Source organism: Nannobrachium achirus, assembly GCF_963921795.1.
Source record: "Nannobrachium achirus genome assembly, chromosome: 15".
In the NCBI taxonomy this organism is placed as follows: domain Eukaryota; kingdom Metazoa; phylum Chordata; class Actinopteri; order Myctophiformes; family Myctophidae; genus Nannobrachium; species Nannobrachium achirus.
In genome coordinates, this window is record NC_137822.1 from 21,476,417 (window position 1) to 21,494,369 (window position 17,953).

The 17,953-nt window shown below is 40.4% G+C and overlaps 1 protein-coding gene across 1 annotated transcript; it reads left to right on the plus strand.

The window, feature by feature from the left end:
• The first annotated feature begins 749 nt into the window (after window positions 1–749).
• On the plus strand, window positions 750–17,613 carry usp20 (ubiquitin specific peptidase 20). The gene is made up of 25 exons (XM_080742928.1): window positions 750–1,257; window positions 1,397–1,450; window positions 2,369–2,431; window positions 2,610–2,771; window positions 2,923–3,025; window positions 3,575–3,644; window positions 3,756–3,869; window positions 4,374–4,457; window positions 4,951–5,212; window positions 5,673–5,946; window positions 6,460–6,609; window positions 7,580–7,692; window positions 9,279–9,451; window positions 11,474–11,568; window positions 11,660–11,693; window positions 12,205–12,250; window positions 12,379–12,559; window positions 12,944–13,070; window positions 13,175–13,344; window positions 14,231–14,312; window positions 14,546–14,654; window positions 14,751–14,853; window positions 15,313–15,381; window positions 15,805–15,983; window positions 16,569–17,613. The coding sequence occupies exons 1-24, from the start codon at window positions 1,180–1,182 to the stop codon at window positions 15,960–15,962; spliced, it is 2,874 nt and encodes a 957-aa protein (XP_080599054.1). The 5' UTR covers window positions 750–1,179; the 3' UTR covers window positions 15,963–15,983; window positions 16,569–17,613.
• Window positions 17,614–17,953: the final 340 nt, after the last annotated feature.

Consider the following 17,953-nt stretch of genomic DNA (forward strand, 5'->3'; position numbering starts at 1 on the left):
ACCGGATGCAACCTGCGAAGCGAATTGGTCCCAGTCCAGTGGTGGAAAAAGTACTCAAATGTTTTACTTAATTCTTATGCTTTACTTATGTAGAAATACTCTGTTACAAGTAAAAGTCTGGTATTCAACATTTCCCTTTCAAGTTTTATAATGTATACAAAATCCTTTGAAAATAGCAGATCGGCTATTTTCAAATGGCCAAAATGTAGTGGTTAATGACTGTATGTTTATAATCAATATACAAAGTAACTAGTAGTAAATAAAAGTTTTAAAATATATGTATTGGAGTAAAAGTACAATATTTGAATCCGAGGTGTTGTGGAGTAGAAGTAAAAGTATTGGAAATTGGAAATTATACTCAGGTAAAGTACAAATACCTCAAAATTCAGTACAGTAGTAGTCACTTTATGTATATATACTTATATATTATTCGCCCCCTCTATTGATGCACCGTACTGCTCTTTTTTTATTTTTATTTTTTTTATCTTATCTATCTTTTGTCTTACTTCTCTGTAACTTTGTAAATACTGTATACTGCTATGCTACAACTGGACAACTGAATTTCCCCCTTGGGATAATAAAGGCATCTATCTATCTTCTATCTATCTACAGTAAGTACAGTAAATGTACTTAGTTATTACCCACTGGGGACACGACAGGATGGGATTGTGACGCCACTGCTGTGTTTTGAAGGGGCGGGGGGAGTCATCGCGTCAGCCGCTTCTCAGGATCTACCGTACCGTCAATCTGCCGCAAACATGTTTATTATAAGAATGAACAATACCTGATATCATCGAGACCATTACTTGCCTTTTATTTTATTTTGGTTGATGTGCACCCGTCGTTACAATGACGTCGCTTAAAGCTCGAAAAGCCTTTTCATAGCGAGCATTCGCTATGAAAACAAGGCCTTTTAATTTGAAGAGCTGTCACATTTTCTGAGGAGAGGTAGAGATGTTTCTATAATAGTGCGAAACATATTTTGGTGTAATGGCTAATTAGCAAAGATGACCAAAACAATCATACCTATATACTATTAAGTCCTTGCATGGGTGTTGATTATGATTCACTGGACAGTGATAGCTCTGCTAGCTAGTGTTAGCTACCACAGCTTGCCATAACACCAAGTTATATATATTTTTTTATCATTAGATCTCCAATTGAGGAGACTGGATTAATATGGCTGACCAAGATATCTGCCCCCACCTGGATTCCATAGGGGAGGTGACCAAAGAGGAACTCTTGCAGAAATCCAAGGTGGGTTTTACATTTACCTCACCTTTTCTACTTTTCACCTTTTTCTACTGGGAATGAGATTGCATTTAGAAAATGTGTCACACTATTATTGTTGAAGCAGTTAAAATGGTATTCTAATGTTCACTGCCTTTTTTCGTAGGGGACCTGTCAGTCATGCGGAGCAGGGGGGCCAAACCTATGGGCCTGTCTACAGGTAGGGAGTCTAGGGACTGCTATAATTATCTATCTTGTGAAAATAATTGAGTGATTGATTGAAGAATTTATTAGAAGGTTGCATAGGAAAAGTACAGTTTCATGACTGTACAATCACTGGTACATATTCATCTAAAAGGAGATCCTATAGAAGCTTTTAGGCTTACAGTATTTACACAGGAACCACTTTATGTATCTCATATAACATTGAAAGACAGACGGATAGAACACAGTACAGATAGGATATCATCATCATTCAAAAATTGGAAAAGCATTAAAAAAAAAGAAAAAAGCCAAAGGAAGGGGAGATATTTACAGTGGAAAAGGGGAAATATACTTTTAGAGTTGCTATATTACGGCTCAGCATTTCCTGCTGTTGCCCTCACTGCATGTTGTTATGAATGAGAGCATCATCCATCCATCCATCCATCTTCAACCACTTATCCAGAATCGGGTCGCGGGGTTACAGTTCCTACTGAGATTTCCATAGTTCCTTATATCAAGCAACTTCCTCCACTCCCTCCGGGAGTATAGAGAGGCATTCCCAAGCCAGTTTGGAGATATAATCCATCCATCTGGTCTTTGGTCTGAAAAAGGGTCTTCTCCCAGTGGGACGTGCATCGGGGACCTTCCTAGGAAGGCGCTCGGGGGGGCATCCATAGATGCCCAAACCACCTAAACCTGACTCCTTTCTACGTTGGGAGCAGCGGTTCTACTCCAAGTCTCTCTCGGGTGACTGAACTTCTCACATTACTGTATCTCTAAGGGAGATACCAGCCACCCGTTTGAGGAAACCCATTTTGTCCGCTTGTACCCGCGACCTTATACTTTCAGTCATGACCTACAAAGAAGACAGTGTGCAGGGCTTTATTTTTATATGAAAATATAACTCATGCAATGTGTTGTTTCTGTAATGCAGAATGACTGCCCATATGTTGGTTGTGGAGAATCGTACTGTGACCACAGCACCCTGCATGCACAGGTAAAATGTTCTTACCCACAGTCATTTATTGAAAGAGGCAAACATTCAAATTTGTTTCTCAGAAAGCAATTGCCTCCAAAGTATTGAAATGTGTGTGTGTGTGTGTGTGTGTGTGTGTGTGTGTGTGTGTGTGTGTGTGTGTGTGTGTGTGTGTGTGTGTGTGTGCGTGTGCGTGTAGGCTAAGAAGCACAACCTGACCGTGAACCTGACCACGTTCAGGATCTGGTGTTATGTGTGTGAGAGGGAGGTGTTTCTGGAGCAGAGACCAGCTCTGGTGCCGGCCACCAATACGCCGCACCATTGCAAAGCCATGGAGCAGGTACGCCTTCGCTTGAAGAAGGTGACTGGTCAGATCTGCTCATCATTACACTTTATTTTTCTTTCTCTGTTGATCTCGTGGGTTGTTTTTGTTTTGTTTTGGAAAATGGGAAATTATGTTTTTGGCTAGCTCAAATGTTGCTATTTATACACCTGACAAAATGTTTTCCTAGGATGCAGTGCCGCCACCAACTGTTCACCCAGTAAAAGCAGTACCGATCGCTGTGGCAGAAGAGGAAGGATCCGAGTCGGAAGAGGATGAGATCAAACCCCGGGGTGGGTTCATAGTTCATACCCTGTGTAGTATTAGATCTTTGTTCTTGGTTCCTGAATGGTATCAGGACCCAATTTGTACAAGGTCTTCTTGGAGTTTGAGGTCACACATTCTCTTCGGCCAGCTGACATAGTAGATTCTTACCCAGACGTTTCCAAATTTTGCGGAGAAATGCACAGATTACATTTTTTGCCACACTAAGATCTCCTCACATTAGAACACTGGGAAGAATGGCGATTCAAAAGTGCTCCTTTGATATTGGCAAGGACTCTCCAAGGATGTTCATATACCGGTACAGAATGATGATATCACCATATCTATCATATTCTAAGAAATATGATTACTCTGCAGTCTAAGAATAGGTACCTGGCTTATTTCAAATACAATTATAATTTACTCTCTGTGAGGTCTGGTCATGGTGACAAAATACTACTGTATATACAGTATTTATTTCAAATCCATCTGTCTAGTAGTTGTATCACATCAACACCTGGCATCTTGCTTTGGGATTGAAAATTTGTCTTTCCGTTTGTTTTTCCTGTTCTTTTTAGGCTTGACGGGGATGAAAAATATTGGAAACTCATGTTATATGAATGCAGCCCTTCAAGCCCTGTCCAATTGGTGAGAATAGTACTTCATTATATTTAGCCAAATGATGGGAAATGTTTGTTTGTTTCTGTCAGTTTTCTCTACTTTGAACTGTGTCCTACTGTCCATCTCTCTGTCCTTTAGTCCTCCTCTTACTCAGTTCTTCCTGGACTGTAGTGGACTAGTCCGAACAGATAAAAAACCAGCTCTGTGTAAGAGTTACCAGAAACTCATCTCTGAGCTCTGGCATAAAAAACGGTAAGTCATTTATGGAACGTAAGACACATTGTCGTCAAAATATCATATCATTTTCTTTTCTATTAAATCAATCTGTTACCGGAACATGTTGATTTTAGATTTGACCACATGAACCCTAGCATGCCTATTATGTGAACATTTGGCCAAAATGGGCTACATTTGACATAGATAGTAGATTTACAAGCTTACAATGTGATTGGCTTTTTCCCTCTATTATAGGGTTTAAAGTTAGTGCTGGTGTAAGTGATATTATTTGGTTTAAAAACAGTTTTGTGTTTGAAAAGATTAAAGCTCTAGAATCAGACAAACACAATTACCTGTTATTAGGAACAAAATGTATTTGACAATATGTTGCTAGTCAAAACCTAGCGTAGCAGTGAGTTATCTTCATTATATGCTGGAGAACCTGTAAGGCATTATTGGGGAATTCCAATTTGCCCATATTATGAAATATAATTCACAATGGCCTTTCATTCAACCCTTCTGTGTTTGCCCTCATCCCAGGCCCAGCTATGTGGTCCCTACTAGCCTGTCTCATGGCATCAAACTGGTCAACCCCATGTTTCGTGGCTATGCCCAGCAGGTAGGGTCCCAACAACAACCGACATCACACCAGAGCTCAACAACCATCCACACTTTAATACCCAACGCCTGATGTACGAGTGCCTCTTACTTAATAGTAAGAAGACCCCATTGTTTTTGTTATTGATTTCTGTTGGCAGTTGATATTGTCATCCAAACATTTTGTTTTAAGTCTTGATTAAAATCTCTTTTAGTCCTAGCTTTGTTTTGCATTGATTGTTGTGTAAAATGTTAAGGTTTTAAACATAATTGGGCCTTCCTGTAGAGGGCATATTTAATGGTTCTTCGTCTGCTGCCAAGGAATTTCTGCCAGAAAGAAAAATACCTTCTAAATCACATTTCTCCCTCCATCTTCTAATTTTGAAATTGGCAAGTGTGCATATCATTCTATTACATATTCACGAAAAAAAAAAAATCTTTTCATCTACTGCCTCCGCACGCAGTGCTCATTATTTCACCACCCGAGGCTGTCTTCCTTGTTATGAGCAGCAACAAGCAGACCTTCTCCCTCTGTCTGTGTGGTGGGACAGGACACCCAGGAGTTCCTGCGTTGCCTGATGGATCAGCTCCACGAGGAACTGAAGGAGCCTCTGGCAGAGTGTGCTGCGGGTTGCGAGGGAAGCGATGGAGACGAGAGGAGGGACGGAGACCACTCCCCGTCCGAGGACGAGTTCTTGTCATGTGATTCAGGGTCCAGCAGTGACCGGGGGGAGGGAGGAGGAGGAGGAGGAGGCGCAGGGGAATCGGAGCTTCTATTGCAGGTAGGGCTGTCATGATTATGAAATTTTACATGACGATTAATTGTCACTCAAATAATTGCGATTAACGATTCAATTGTGTTTTTATCATTGACAATGGACCAATCCCCAATCACATACACACCCATTGTAACAGTTACAATGGGTGTGTATGTGATTGGGGATTGGTCCATTAGCCAGTAGCTATGCCCCTCCCAAAAAGCTTTTGTCCAATGCTAGTTTAGAATAACTTCCTGCTTGCCAAGGGGAGGGGCATAGCATTTCTGTTAGGTTTGTAGGCTTTGAAGTTGCACATGGCAGATATGACACATTACTGTCAATATTTGACAACTGCGTACTTAAAAAAGAACATTGATAGTGGAAATAGCCGATCTACAAGCTCACACAAATGTCAAATAATGCAATTATGTCAATTAATAGCTGTTAGACGAATATGTAATAATTGTGACAAGCCTAATTTCAGGACGGATGTGATGCGGTCAGGGGAGTCCCAGCGGGGGGGATACCCGCTCTGAGCCCTGGGGGGTTGATCTCGGAGAAGGAGAGGCTGAAGGAGAGGAAGGTGTCTGGCTCCCCGCTCCGCGGGGGCTCTCAGGAGATGGACGAGGATGCAGACGTGGACACGGCAGCCGAGGGACGCACCCCCGAGAGCCCTGCAGAGGAGCTGACTCCGCTCCAAGGAAACAACCAGACACAGAGTGCAGCGCAAGGACAGAGCAACAACAACAACACTTTAGGTAATACTTCTGGTAAAATAAGAACAAAAAATGCACCAAAATCTAACTTTCGCAAACTTACTGGTATTATAGGTCAATAGAACTTTGGAATGCTCTGCCGAAAAACATCCTATCTACAATCCATACTCAAAAAACATATCAAGAGATATTGTGCCAATATGTAACTTCTTTGTGTATTTGTTTCTTTTGACTGAACTGGAATTTTATCTAATAATGTTAATTTGTTTTTTGTATTCATTTTAAATTCATTTAAATTTGTATTTTTTTGTACATCTGTATTGTATTTGCTTTATTGCAGGACCCCAGGAAGACTAGAGGCTCATTCATGTGTCTCTAATAATAAAATAATAATATAGGAGAACCTTTTGAAAAGCATGCCTGCCAACTATAATGGACATTATCTCTTAAATATTTAATGATGGATCCCAAGATCCACAGGACATTTTAGCATGTGTTAGTACTATATCTTAGCATGCGGGTCATTTGCATCACTATATTGTTTCTGTATTTTAGTACCAGACAATGAAGCATCGATGGCCCAGACCCCGTCCCGCCCCTGCAGTCCAGTTCGAACCATTCAGGATCTTCACCCCAAGCTGTCCTCCAGTCCACCGCGGTCCAGCCCCCTGCGCTCTGCAGGCCCAGCCTATGTCTTTAAAAAAGGTGTGGAGATTTCATAGACTCACTTACCTCATTTAGGCCTAGAATTATTTAATGCTTCAACTATGGAAAAATAGAAGATATACAAGGTCACAGCACGGCACCGAGTGCCAAGTCTTTGAATTTATAAAAGCAAACATTTGTAACTCAAATATTTGCTTCTGGTTGGTCCCTGGAGCAACATATTTTGAGATGGGGGTCCACGGCTAAATACATGTAATCTTTGGGGTCCTTGACATGATAAAGTTTGAGAACCCCTGATTTAGAAGAAGGATTTAGAAGACATTTATAGAATGGGGTCAAAAATATTGAAAGACTTGCACAAATGTTCACGATTTTCCAAAAATAGCAGATCTACAAGCTTGCAGCTGTGAGCTTGTAGATCTGCTATTTGTATAATTGTGTAGTGCCTTAATATCGAACCACTTCTAGGCCATTACATTGTGAAAATAGCAGTTCTGCAAGCTCACAATACAACTCTGAGTGAGTTTGTAGGTTGGTTGTTTTCGTTATTCATCTTACAAGGTTCACGGTGACACCAAGAGCTTAGTTTTGTATGCGTGAATCCTAAAAGCACCCTGGTTTAGTATGGTTCTTGTAAAGGAGCGATTGTTTTCGCTGTAGATGACAGAGGAGCGGTAGCGGGCAAGTCACCATGTCAGTCTTTACGAAGGTCGCATGAGCCGACTCAGTGCCGTTAGAGGTCGTAAACCAGGGGACCAGAATGGTAAATCTTTGTCCCCCCGACTTTTAGTCACCTCCGTGCGGTCCAAGTGAACACAGCGGAGCGCTCCCTACCTCCGGTGCAGCCCATCACAAGCTTCCGCGGGCAGGAACTGTACCAGGGGGCCTTTTGGATACACATGTTTTGCATTGCTCAATGCTCACAGACATTTCCCACTGGGACCATTACGTGGTATTAATGATAATATGGTATGTTCATAACCATCCCTTTGGTACATGTTCTCTTCAGCTCAGTTGCTGCCGACGTCCAGGAAGAAGAAACAGTCTCGTTACCGCAGTGTGATCTCTGACATATTTGATGGCTCCATCCTCAGCCTGGTCCAATGTCTGACCTGTGATAGGGTGAGTTTCGCATCAGTGTGTCTCTGCCCTGTGAGGTCACGGCCACACATTAGGCTCATTACGATTGGAATGACGCTGCCTATAGCAGCATTTCCAGGCGTTCCTTTGAACTTTGACACCTGAGCGGCTAATGGGAGTGTCAACAAAGGTTGACAAAGCTTTCTGCACACTGCACACGACCCTGCAACGTCTCAATGCCGTTTCGGTCATTGTTGCAACGCCATTTCCATTATTTCCCCTTAACAGTTTTACTGCCAGATGTTATTATTTATTTATTGGGTCTTGTGCCAGCAAAAGCAGCTTACCTTTGCGAGGTTATAGACAAAGATCTAAGAATTAATGTGAAATGGCCGCGGTCGGCTCCCATCCGTCCAGGCCACTGCATCGCTACAGAGCAATAGACCCAGAGAAAATAACAAGGAAGCGTTTTGTTACTCCATTGATGCTAACGTCCAGTGGGTTTTTGAGAGCACTTTTACGGGAGATGTGTTAACGGTAGACACCCGTGCGACCCCTCATCAGTTTACAGACATCAAAACAAGGTACAAAAGAACGAGCCAAAGAACGTACAATTGGCATCGCGCCGCCGTGAAAAATGGGGCGAAACGGGAACGTCCAAAGCGGTAAAAGAGTTAACATGGGACTGTATGGGCGTTACGACGCTGGAACACTGCATACTGTATCTGTCTGCGCCCTGACAGGGTGTGGTTTGACCTGTGACAGCCACAGCCATGAGGTATGCTTCAGTGTCTCTTGCCTGCCCTGTGGCAGGTTGAGCTTTGCTTCAGTGTCTGCTTGTCAACAGCAGGGGGAGCTGCTTAGTGCTTATGAATTCTGTCTAAAAGAAAATATATGCAGACTCATACTACAATACAAGATGCTCAACATGGAACATTGTAATTAGTTTGATAAATTGCAGTTGTCATTTGAAAAATATTTCTATGTCATTATTCATTAATTGAAAATGTATCTTGCTTACATGGTCATTGAAATATTAAATTATTGTGTGTATTGAAGTGAACATTTTGTTTGAACTATTCGGCACAAAGTAAAGTCAGAACAGGTGTGATCTGGAATTATGATATACAATGTGATTCCGTTCCATTCCTCTGCACCAAATGCATAATATATGAAACATATAGCCTATATGCTACTTTATCTTTTGTTTAGTTATGGACATTTTAATGAATAATAATGCAAAGTATTGCAAATATCTCTAATTTATTTTACATGTACCATGCTTATTTGTGCAATGAGTTCATAATGGTATTTGTCTTTGACCAAATGTCACTTTTCTGTGCTCAGAAATCTGTTGAGAAAGGGTAGCAGATAGAACGTGTTGAAATGTTTACCACTTCGCATTGCAACAAGTCATGTACACAGGGGTGTCACAAGGGCCAAAGGTGGAGGGGCCTTAATTACTTTATCTATTGAAAAACAGAAGATCTACAAGCTCACAGCACGGCACTTGGTGCCGCGCTGCGAGCTGCATGTTTCCATATCGCCCACCCCTACCGACATGTCATGTGACAGACACACCTGTGCAGTATGTTAAGTAGGCTAATAATTCTCATGTTGTCCGCTAGGTCTCCAACACGGTGGAGACGTTCCAGGACCTGTCCCTACCCATTCCCGGTAAAGAGGATCTGGCCAAACTCCACGCCTCCATCCACCAGAACCTTCCAGCCAAGACGGGCATCTCTCCAGATATCTACGGCTCCCAGGGCTGGATCACCTACATCATGGACTCCATACGCAAGTTAGTGGTTGTCCTACTTTTATTTTATTTTATCAATATGTTTATTGTTTTTTCATTAACAAAAAAAAACTAAAATCTAAAATTAGATCAGAACAAACACGACAGGCAGCGTCCATAGAGTGCATAGAGTCACAACAGTTTATGAGGTATTTCCATCATTATCCATTTGAAGCATTTCCGACCCATCAACATCCCTTAAGAGATGGGTAAAAGGCCCTCAAACCCCACCGTACATTTCTCCTTTCTTCTTCAGAATATGTTATCTTTTCCTTAGCACAACAACTGCTCATTCCCTGAGCCATTGGCTCTGATAAATGCATATATGCTTATTGTAGGATTTCTTTTTTTTTATTTCTTCTTGAAGAGGCCATAGTTTTGTACTTGTCTGTTTTGTATCTGTCTATGGAGATAACATTAATCTAATAGAGATGAGTAACTATCCTCACACTCATCACTGTCTTCAGTATCAGATTCAGAACAGTGTAAAGAGAGGAGCGGAGCACCTCTAGTTGGTTGTGATGTGTCACAGTCCTCTATACATGCATAGTAGTCACTTTTCACTGTTAGTAATGTCAACATGGTCCCAACAGCCTCTAATGGGACAGTCTCTTGTATTTGGAATAGCCCCTCTCCTTCCTCTTCAACCTGTTGAGCTTCTGGTTCCTTCTGGAACAGTCTGTGGCCCCTCTCCTTCTGTTTAAGTGAAAACGCTTCTTTACACACAGGGACAAAGTCTAGGAGGAGGATAAAAACATGAGAGTTAACACATGACGCTCATTGGGGAACCAATGTATTCCAACAATGCAGTAATTTGGCAATGAACCAGTGATTCATTCATATTTCATTTAATGCACACGACATGAATGGCCATCTAATTTGGGTGCTTGTCCTCTGCATGCATGCTGAGTGCATCCAAATGAACGAATGAATCCAAATAACGGTAGAGCTTAGTACCCTAAGCATCCTATGGGAGTGATGTGCCGAGTCAGTGAGAAGTTGGTCGGATCAGCTGTTGTACAGAAATGTCATGGAGCACACTGGAGCAATCACGTTTTATCACAGCTTCAGAATCATCAGCACTCTTACCTTTTGTGTATCTTGTGCATGGCATACAAAGACCCTCTTCCTTTATAAGCAGTTTCACATCCTTGTCAGGTGATGGCTTTGAGGACACTGACACAACACCTGGTGTTGCCTCCACCTACAACATTTGGGGGTGTTTTTAATTGTTTAATAAATATTCTATAAATAAATGTAATTGCTGCATTCTGCTAAAACAAATAACCCCCACATATTTAAATACAAAAAAATAAAATCCTCAACCTGCTGAATTGATAGTCTAGATTTCCGTTGATCTTCTAGATTTGGTTTCTATTTACATTTTTGGCCATAACATACAAGACATAACAAACCTGGTGCTCAATCTTCGTCCTTTCAGTTTCTCTACGGGACTGTTCAACTTCCCCCGGTTGGTTCATCTGTAATGATAAATGTCTTGGTATTAAACACAAGCGGGGAAATAGAGGCTGTGCAATTCTAATCTCTAATATAGACAGTCTTCTTCTAGGTTAGTAGTTTGTATCAACCATAACCCGTTGACTAAGGTAAAGTGTAAAGTCTCAACCACATAATTGCAGTGTGCAACGTCTTACCTTCTTGTTCAGTTGTTCTCAAAGTCAAATCCTTGGAAATGGTTCTCTGTCTTGTCTCTGAATATGCTGAAAGCAACATAGACTACACCAATGCTATGGTTCTTTTCTTATACCTGAGGAGGGTCTTTGACAAATTCAATCGTGAGAAGTTACGTTGACATGTCAGCAACAGGATGTTGTGAAGTCCTTATTGTGAAATGTTTACATTTCCTTATTGGTGTAATGATTACATCGCTTTATTTCATGGGTATAATGATTACATCGATTTATCTCATGGATGTAATGATTGCATCTGTTCATCTCATGGCTGTAATGATTGCATCTGTTTATCTCATGGCTGTAATGATTGCATCTGTTTATCTGTGTGCAGGTTTGTAGTTTCCTGCATCCCCAGCTGGTTTTGGGGACCCATAGTGAATCTAGAGGACTGCCTTGCAGCCTTCTTTGCTGCAGATGAACTTAAAGGTTAGTGAGTGTAGATTTCCACCGTAGTTTTTCAATAAGTGTATTTCAAGGAATGTTTCATAATTAGTTGTATGTATTCATCATTTTACAGGGGACAACATGTACAGCTGTGAAAGATGTAAAAAGTAAGTACATTGGAATAATGCATTGCTTAGTGGACATTGTTCACTTTGTCCAGCATGTCACAGCGAACACAAGTCTATTTCAGGCCATTTGCTTGCAGTTGTACAGTTTTTGGAGTTAAAGGAGTAGTTCACCCCCAAAATGACTTTTTTTTCTATTGATTGAACTGAATATCAGTCACATTCATTTAGACCTGGAAACTTCTAAGTGATTGATGAGCAAAGTTGTAAGAGTATTGTCTCATTAACGAGGACAATACAATGATTACAACTGAACGTAAAGCCCCAGTTCACATCTGGGACAACCAGATCTTATTTTATTGTTGTTTGGGACAAGGATTGGGTTGATCTTGTCCCAAACAACAATAAAATAAGATCTGGTTGTCCCAGAGGTGAACTGGGCCTAATGTAAAAGTTGGAGAGACATCATCCATCATCTTGACATCTTGAATGGCAACATCATTTTGGTGTCAATTAACAAATCTAATGTCTCCAAATATCTTCATCTGTACAGGTTGAGAAATGGTGTAAAATATTGCAAAGTACTCCGACTGCCTGAGGTAAATAACCATAATTAAAAAAAAATATATATATTATATATACATATATATCTTGTAGAAGATGGCAGTTTTACTACAATGAAATTAACATGAAGCATCTGTTTGCTTTTGTTCCCTTAATGATCTAGATTCTGTGCATTCACCTGAAGCGCTTTCGCCACGAGGTCATGTATTCCTTCAAAATCAGCAGCCACGTCTCATTCCCATTGGAGGGCCTTGACCTGCGACCTTTCTTAGCTAAAGAAAGTCCCTCCCAAATCACCACATATGATCTGCTGTCAGTCATATGTCACCATGGCACTGCAGGAAGTATGACTCAACTCGTCTTGATAAACACACACCGTAAAGCCTTTCTCTTTAGTGAAGAATTATAGTCAGAAAATGAAGAATTATTGTCAGAAATTAGATTGTTTAGTAAAAAAGGAATAAAAAAAGGTCTCCCTCTTTCTTATTTATCAAGAGTGATTATTGAATCGCTTGTTACATTTCATTGGTAAGCCTTAAGTCTGATTTATACTTTGTCAAACGGTGTTGTATAAAGTCGTTGTGCACCAAATATGTAAGCAAGCTTGTAGATCTGCTATTTTTGGCACTGTTGTTGACACTGCTGTAAGACATTGCATAAATCAGGCTCCTTCCTTCTGCTTGTTATACTGTATCTCACTTCTCATCTCTCTGTTTCTGGTGTTTCAGGTGGGCATTACATAGCGTACTGTCAGAATGTGATTAATGGTCAGTGGTATGAGTTTGATGACCAATACGTAACGGAAGTCCATGAAACAGTTGTGCAGAATGCAGAGGCCTATGTATTGTTCTATAGGTGAGCCATGCACAGTCCTACAATAATGATCACTCATATAATGTTGTATCTGTAATAAGTATCGCTGATTATGGTGTATACATATTTCCTCACGGTGTGTGCAGGAAGAGCAGTGAAGAATCGGTTCGGGAGAGACAGAAGGTGGTGGCGCTAGCCAACATGAAAGAGCACAGCCTACTTCAGTTTTACATTTCCAGAGAATGGCTCAATAAGTTCAACACCTTCACAGAACCAGGACCCATCAGCAACCACACGTTTCTCTGTCACCATGGAGGTTAGCGCTGTCATAAGCTCTGAAGTCAAACTAAAGCTGGTTGCACACTGCTGTGTTTTTTTTGTGGTCCCAGTGGTCCGAAAATAGAAACGTTACGGGCGGCAGTGTGCAAACATGTTTGACGCAACGTGAGGTTGATTTCTTTATGTACGTGCTCCGAAATTCGCTCCTATATTCGGCCTAAAAAACGCAGCAATGTGCAACTAGCTTAAGTGTTACGATCATGTTTCCTGACACTGTATTTGCCACTAGTGGCGGCAAATTGATAGGCTACACATTGTAAATGGAAGCCATTGACATCGATATCCGACATTTGTTGCTAAGTGGTTTTGACATGCTACAAAATAGTTGAACCAACAACAACAACCTTTTAGCCCTCTAACGACGCTGTGCGGGCGTCAAACAATTTTTTGTTTCACCACTTCCCGTCCCTTCTCTCACTCCACAGTTACCACTCCAATCTGTAAATTAATCTAAAACTAATAGACTAACTAATGTAGTTCCTTGTTGAATATATTCTTTTACTTTATGCGATGTAGCTTGAGCAACGCTTTCAACAGTGACCCTGTAGAAATGTAGCTGATCACACTTGGTCTTTGTGTAGCTTTTGTTTGCCGAACGCAGAATCACACATTACAAAACACAGTCTCATGCACATCAAACTCAACTTTATTATCACATGTTTACACCAGTATAAAGGAGTGGGGTGAAATTACAAGAGAGAGATAATAAGAAATTAGGAAGAATAAAGGTTTTAAAGGTGTACACTACACAGGTTTCCAGTTTGGTGAGTAGGCCTAGGTAGTTACTGTACATAGACAATATTGGAGCGTTCCTCAGTCTGTTGCGCACATGACAGTTAAGCTCTGCTTTTATCTCTGCACAGGGATCCCACCTAATAAATATCAATACATAGACGACCTGGTGGTCATTCTGCCACAGAACGTGTGGGAGTATCTTTACAACAGGTGAGCAGCTGGCACCTTACTATGTTAACCACGTAATTAATATTTTGTTGTACAACATCATGTGGCTGTGTCGTGTGAAAATAGCTGATCTCCAGGATTCCCAGAGACGATAATAAAATCAAAACATTTGTATCAAATGGGGGTCCGTGTCCTAATGCATATCAGACTGGGGTTGTTGAAATGAAAATAGTTGAGGACCACAGGTCTATCTTATCTCCTGTATCTTTGTGCAGCTTTGGAGGTGGTCCAGCTGTGAACCATCTGTACATGTGTGCCATCTGCCAGGTGGAGATTGAAGCTCTGGTAAAACGCAGAAAGGTGGAAATCGACACTTTCATCAAGGTAGTAGTAATGCCTGTTTTAAGGAATTATGGATGCATGTGTGTACCTATCCGTTGAATTTTGTTGTGATCGTATGCTCTTGTCTCATTGTTTTAGCTAAATAAAGAGTTCCAGGCTGAAGAAGCACCCACCGTCATCCTGTGTATCAGCATGCAGTGGTTCAGAGAGTGGGAGAGCTTTGTTAAGGGCAAAGACAATGGTATGACTGCACAGCTACATTAATAACCACTTGAACCTCAGAACCCTATTTTGGGGCACACTGTATAACATAAGCCAAAAAGAGCACATCTACAGACACGCTGTGAGCTTATAGATAGTCTTATCTTTGTCGAAAAGATTTGGTGTAGACGGAAAAAAGCTGTCCATGTACAGAGCCAACTTGTGTTTAAAGGTTTGTGTTACACCCAGGCGTTTAGCCTGGTTCACACCATTGATTCGCAATGCAACAAAACCGTTGCAGGGAGAAATTGCAGCGGTTTGAATTGCCCCATTGCATGTCGGAAGTGGTTGCAAGTTGCTACTTGTTGCAATGTGTTGCTTTACGTATCATTTGTGTGGACTGGACTAAATCAGACTTATGCGTTTAAAGTACTATTGCCTAAAAGTAAATTTGCTTCCTGTCAAAGCATACATAATATTTGTCATCTTTCTTTCTTAGAGCCACCTGGTCCCATTGACAACAGTAAGATTGGTGTTATGAAAGGAGGCCACATACAGCTCAAACAAGGTGACTGTCAGTAATGTTACAATACTGTTGAAAAGACTGTAACGATTTAAGATTCAAAAGACTTCAATATTTGTCATTGGTTTGGCATCAGGTTCCACAGACAGTGCTAACAACTATTACAATATAATATACAGTATGATAATAATGATTGACAAATTAATGAATAATTATTAATTATAATACTGGATATAAAAGATAATGATTAGAATAGTAATGGTTAAGAAGAAAGATGGTAAGGGTAAAAACCTCTGGTACTTACAATAATTCAGTAGCCGGATAAATAGGATGTGTAATAATAAAAGTTGTATACATACATTAGTGCAAGTATACTATGTCTTACAATAAGGGATTGTTTAAAATAAGGGTCCTACTGACTCAGGGAGTCACTTATTTATGGGTATTTATGTTTGTTTTGGCACATAGGTGCTGACTATGGTCAGATCTCAGAGGAGACGTGGCAATATTTGTTGAGCATCTATGGTGGAGGCCCCGAGATTGCAGTGAGACAGACTGTGGCCCCGGTCGACACAGACAGTTTGCACGGAGAGAGAAAGATTGAGGCAGAGACCAGAGCACTTTGAGGCACAGAGTAAAAGAGAAAGGTGAGACTCATTGAATCATTGAATGACATTTTTAAAATGTAACCACTCCTTATCCCTGGGCATCTCTATTTTTTTGCACATCATTTTAGGAAAATATTTTCAAAAATATAAAAAAAATGTGATTTTTCAAACATTTTGAATATTTGTTGAAAACAGAACAAAAAAAGGGCTTAAGTGATTAACCAGCTAAACCCCAGCATCCCTATTCTGGGGGGAACATTTGCCAGAAGTACCTGATCTACAAGAGGAAGCTTGTAGATCTGCTATTTCTGGTGAAGATATGTGGTCTAGAACGAAACCAGAACCAGTACAATTGCAACACAGGTCCATTTTACTAAGTGTGTTGAAGGTCTTAAGTGGTTAAAAATACATTTAGTGGAACCTTTGTCTCCTGAAGAGCCATCCTTGTCACTGTCATAAGTTCACACTAACGCTGTAAGCCAAAAATTATGGAATTATGGAGATGTCATAATAACTAGTTAAACAGTTGAAGCTAGACCATAAGGTTTCAAAAGGTATGTTTGAAAAAGAAATTGTTTCACACTTATTTCACAATTTGTGCTTTTGTTGTCTCACTCTCACCAGGTCATTTGACTTCTGCATCACTCCTGCCTCCACAAGAAACCGAGGAATTTGCACCTTGGCGAAGAATCCTTGTTGTGAGCACTCCGTAAATGTAGCAATGCATTAATCTGTTGCCTCGTCACAAGAAGACAAAATGGTACTCGACTATCATATATTGTAGTAGGAAGAACATTTATCTTTATTGAGCAATTCTGATATTTGATGTTACAGTGGAAAATAACACACCATGCCACGTCTATGGAGCTGTTTGAGTGGCTTCCGTAGGATCTAAGTGTCATACTGTAAACTGTGTCTGATTCAGGCAGGCAGAGGATGGGCGGCTACGCTTAGGAGGACAGAAGTGTTATGCTTTACTTGTTTACGCATTCACTTTTACATGCTTCCCTGCAGGTCCTAACCGAGAGACCTTTAACATGTTTGCCATTGTTTGCTTATTTCTAGTATGGTTCTGCCCACATCTTGCCACTTGCTTAGCCCATTAGTGCTTCAGAGACATCAGAGAATCAACAAACTGTACTCTGGCTCCTCCTGCCGTAAATAAACAATTCGCATTAGTAATCTGAGCCCCTGGAAACACTTAAATCAGTGAAATATTGAGCTACACAAAGAACATACTTTGAATCATGCACAAGCTTTTCAGTCTAATTTGTATTTGAAATGCCTTTAACTGCATGTAACAAAGTCGTTTTCATGACTGGTGAAGACAATCACAAACATAATCATGTCTTATCACAGTTGTCTAGTTTCTTTGCTGGCAGAGGGTGTATTTATTCTCATAATCATAATGAAGACAAGTGGGGCACACACAAATACTGTTCATATACTGTAGATTACATATTATGTATGTACATACATACAGTATATACATACAGTAGGCATAAGACCATAATGCTACATACACGGGAAGTTAATAAACATTGTATAGTTTAGAAAAAGCTGTTTCTCAATAAAACATTTTCTAACAAGAGTATAAAAATGCTTATTCATAAATGTTCTCCTTTAAGCAACATTAAGCATACTTGACAGATAACAACAATGCAAGTGGTCAACATTTTGCAAATATACACTTTCTTTTCCTTTGATCAAGACTCCAATTTTCAGAAAATCCCAATAAAATGTTCTAATCTGTGTAACTTTTTGACATTTCTGGCCCAACCGTTTAATCCTTCATTTAAATTGGTATGCTTGAAATGTTTTGCCGTAAATAGTAATTATTTACTTGCTGCATCCTTGGTATTCTGCAGTGTGGAAAACCCCAAAAGAGCAAAAAAGTGGAGTCTCAGCAGGCTCAATAACACAGGATGAAATAAGATCAAGGGGTCATCAACATGTCCGTACACAGACAAATGTGTCCGTGGCAAGATTTTGGTTTTGTCCGTGGCAAA

Excerpts from the sequence above, each read along its gene's own strand:
- usp20 (XM_080742928.1), top strand. The coding sequence starts at position 1,180 with ATGGCTGACCAAGATATCTGCCCCCACCTGGATTCCATAGGGGAGGTG. Across the intron at positions 3,026-3,574 it reads GGATGAGATCAAACCCCGGG|GCTTGACGGGGATGAAAAAT; the intron begins GTGGGTTCATAG and ends TGTTCTTTTTAG. Across the intron at positions 7,693-9,278 it reads AATGTCTGACCTGTGATAGG|GTCTCCAACACGGTGGAGAC; the intron begins GTGAGTTTCGCA and ends GTTGTCCGCTAG.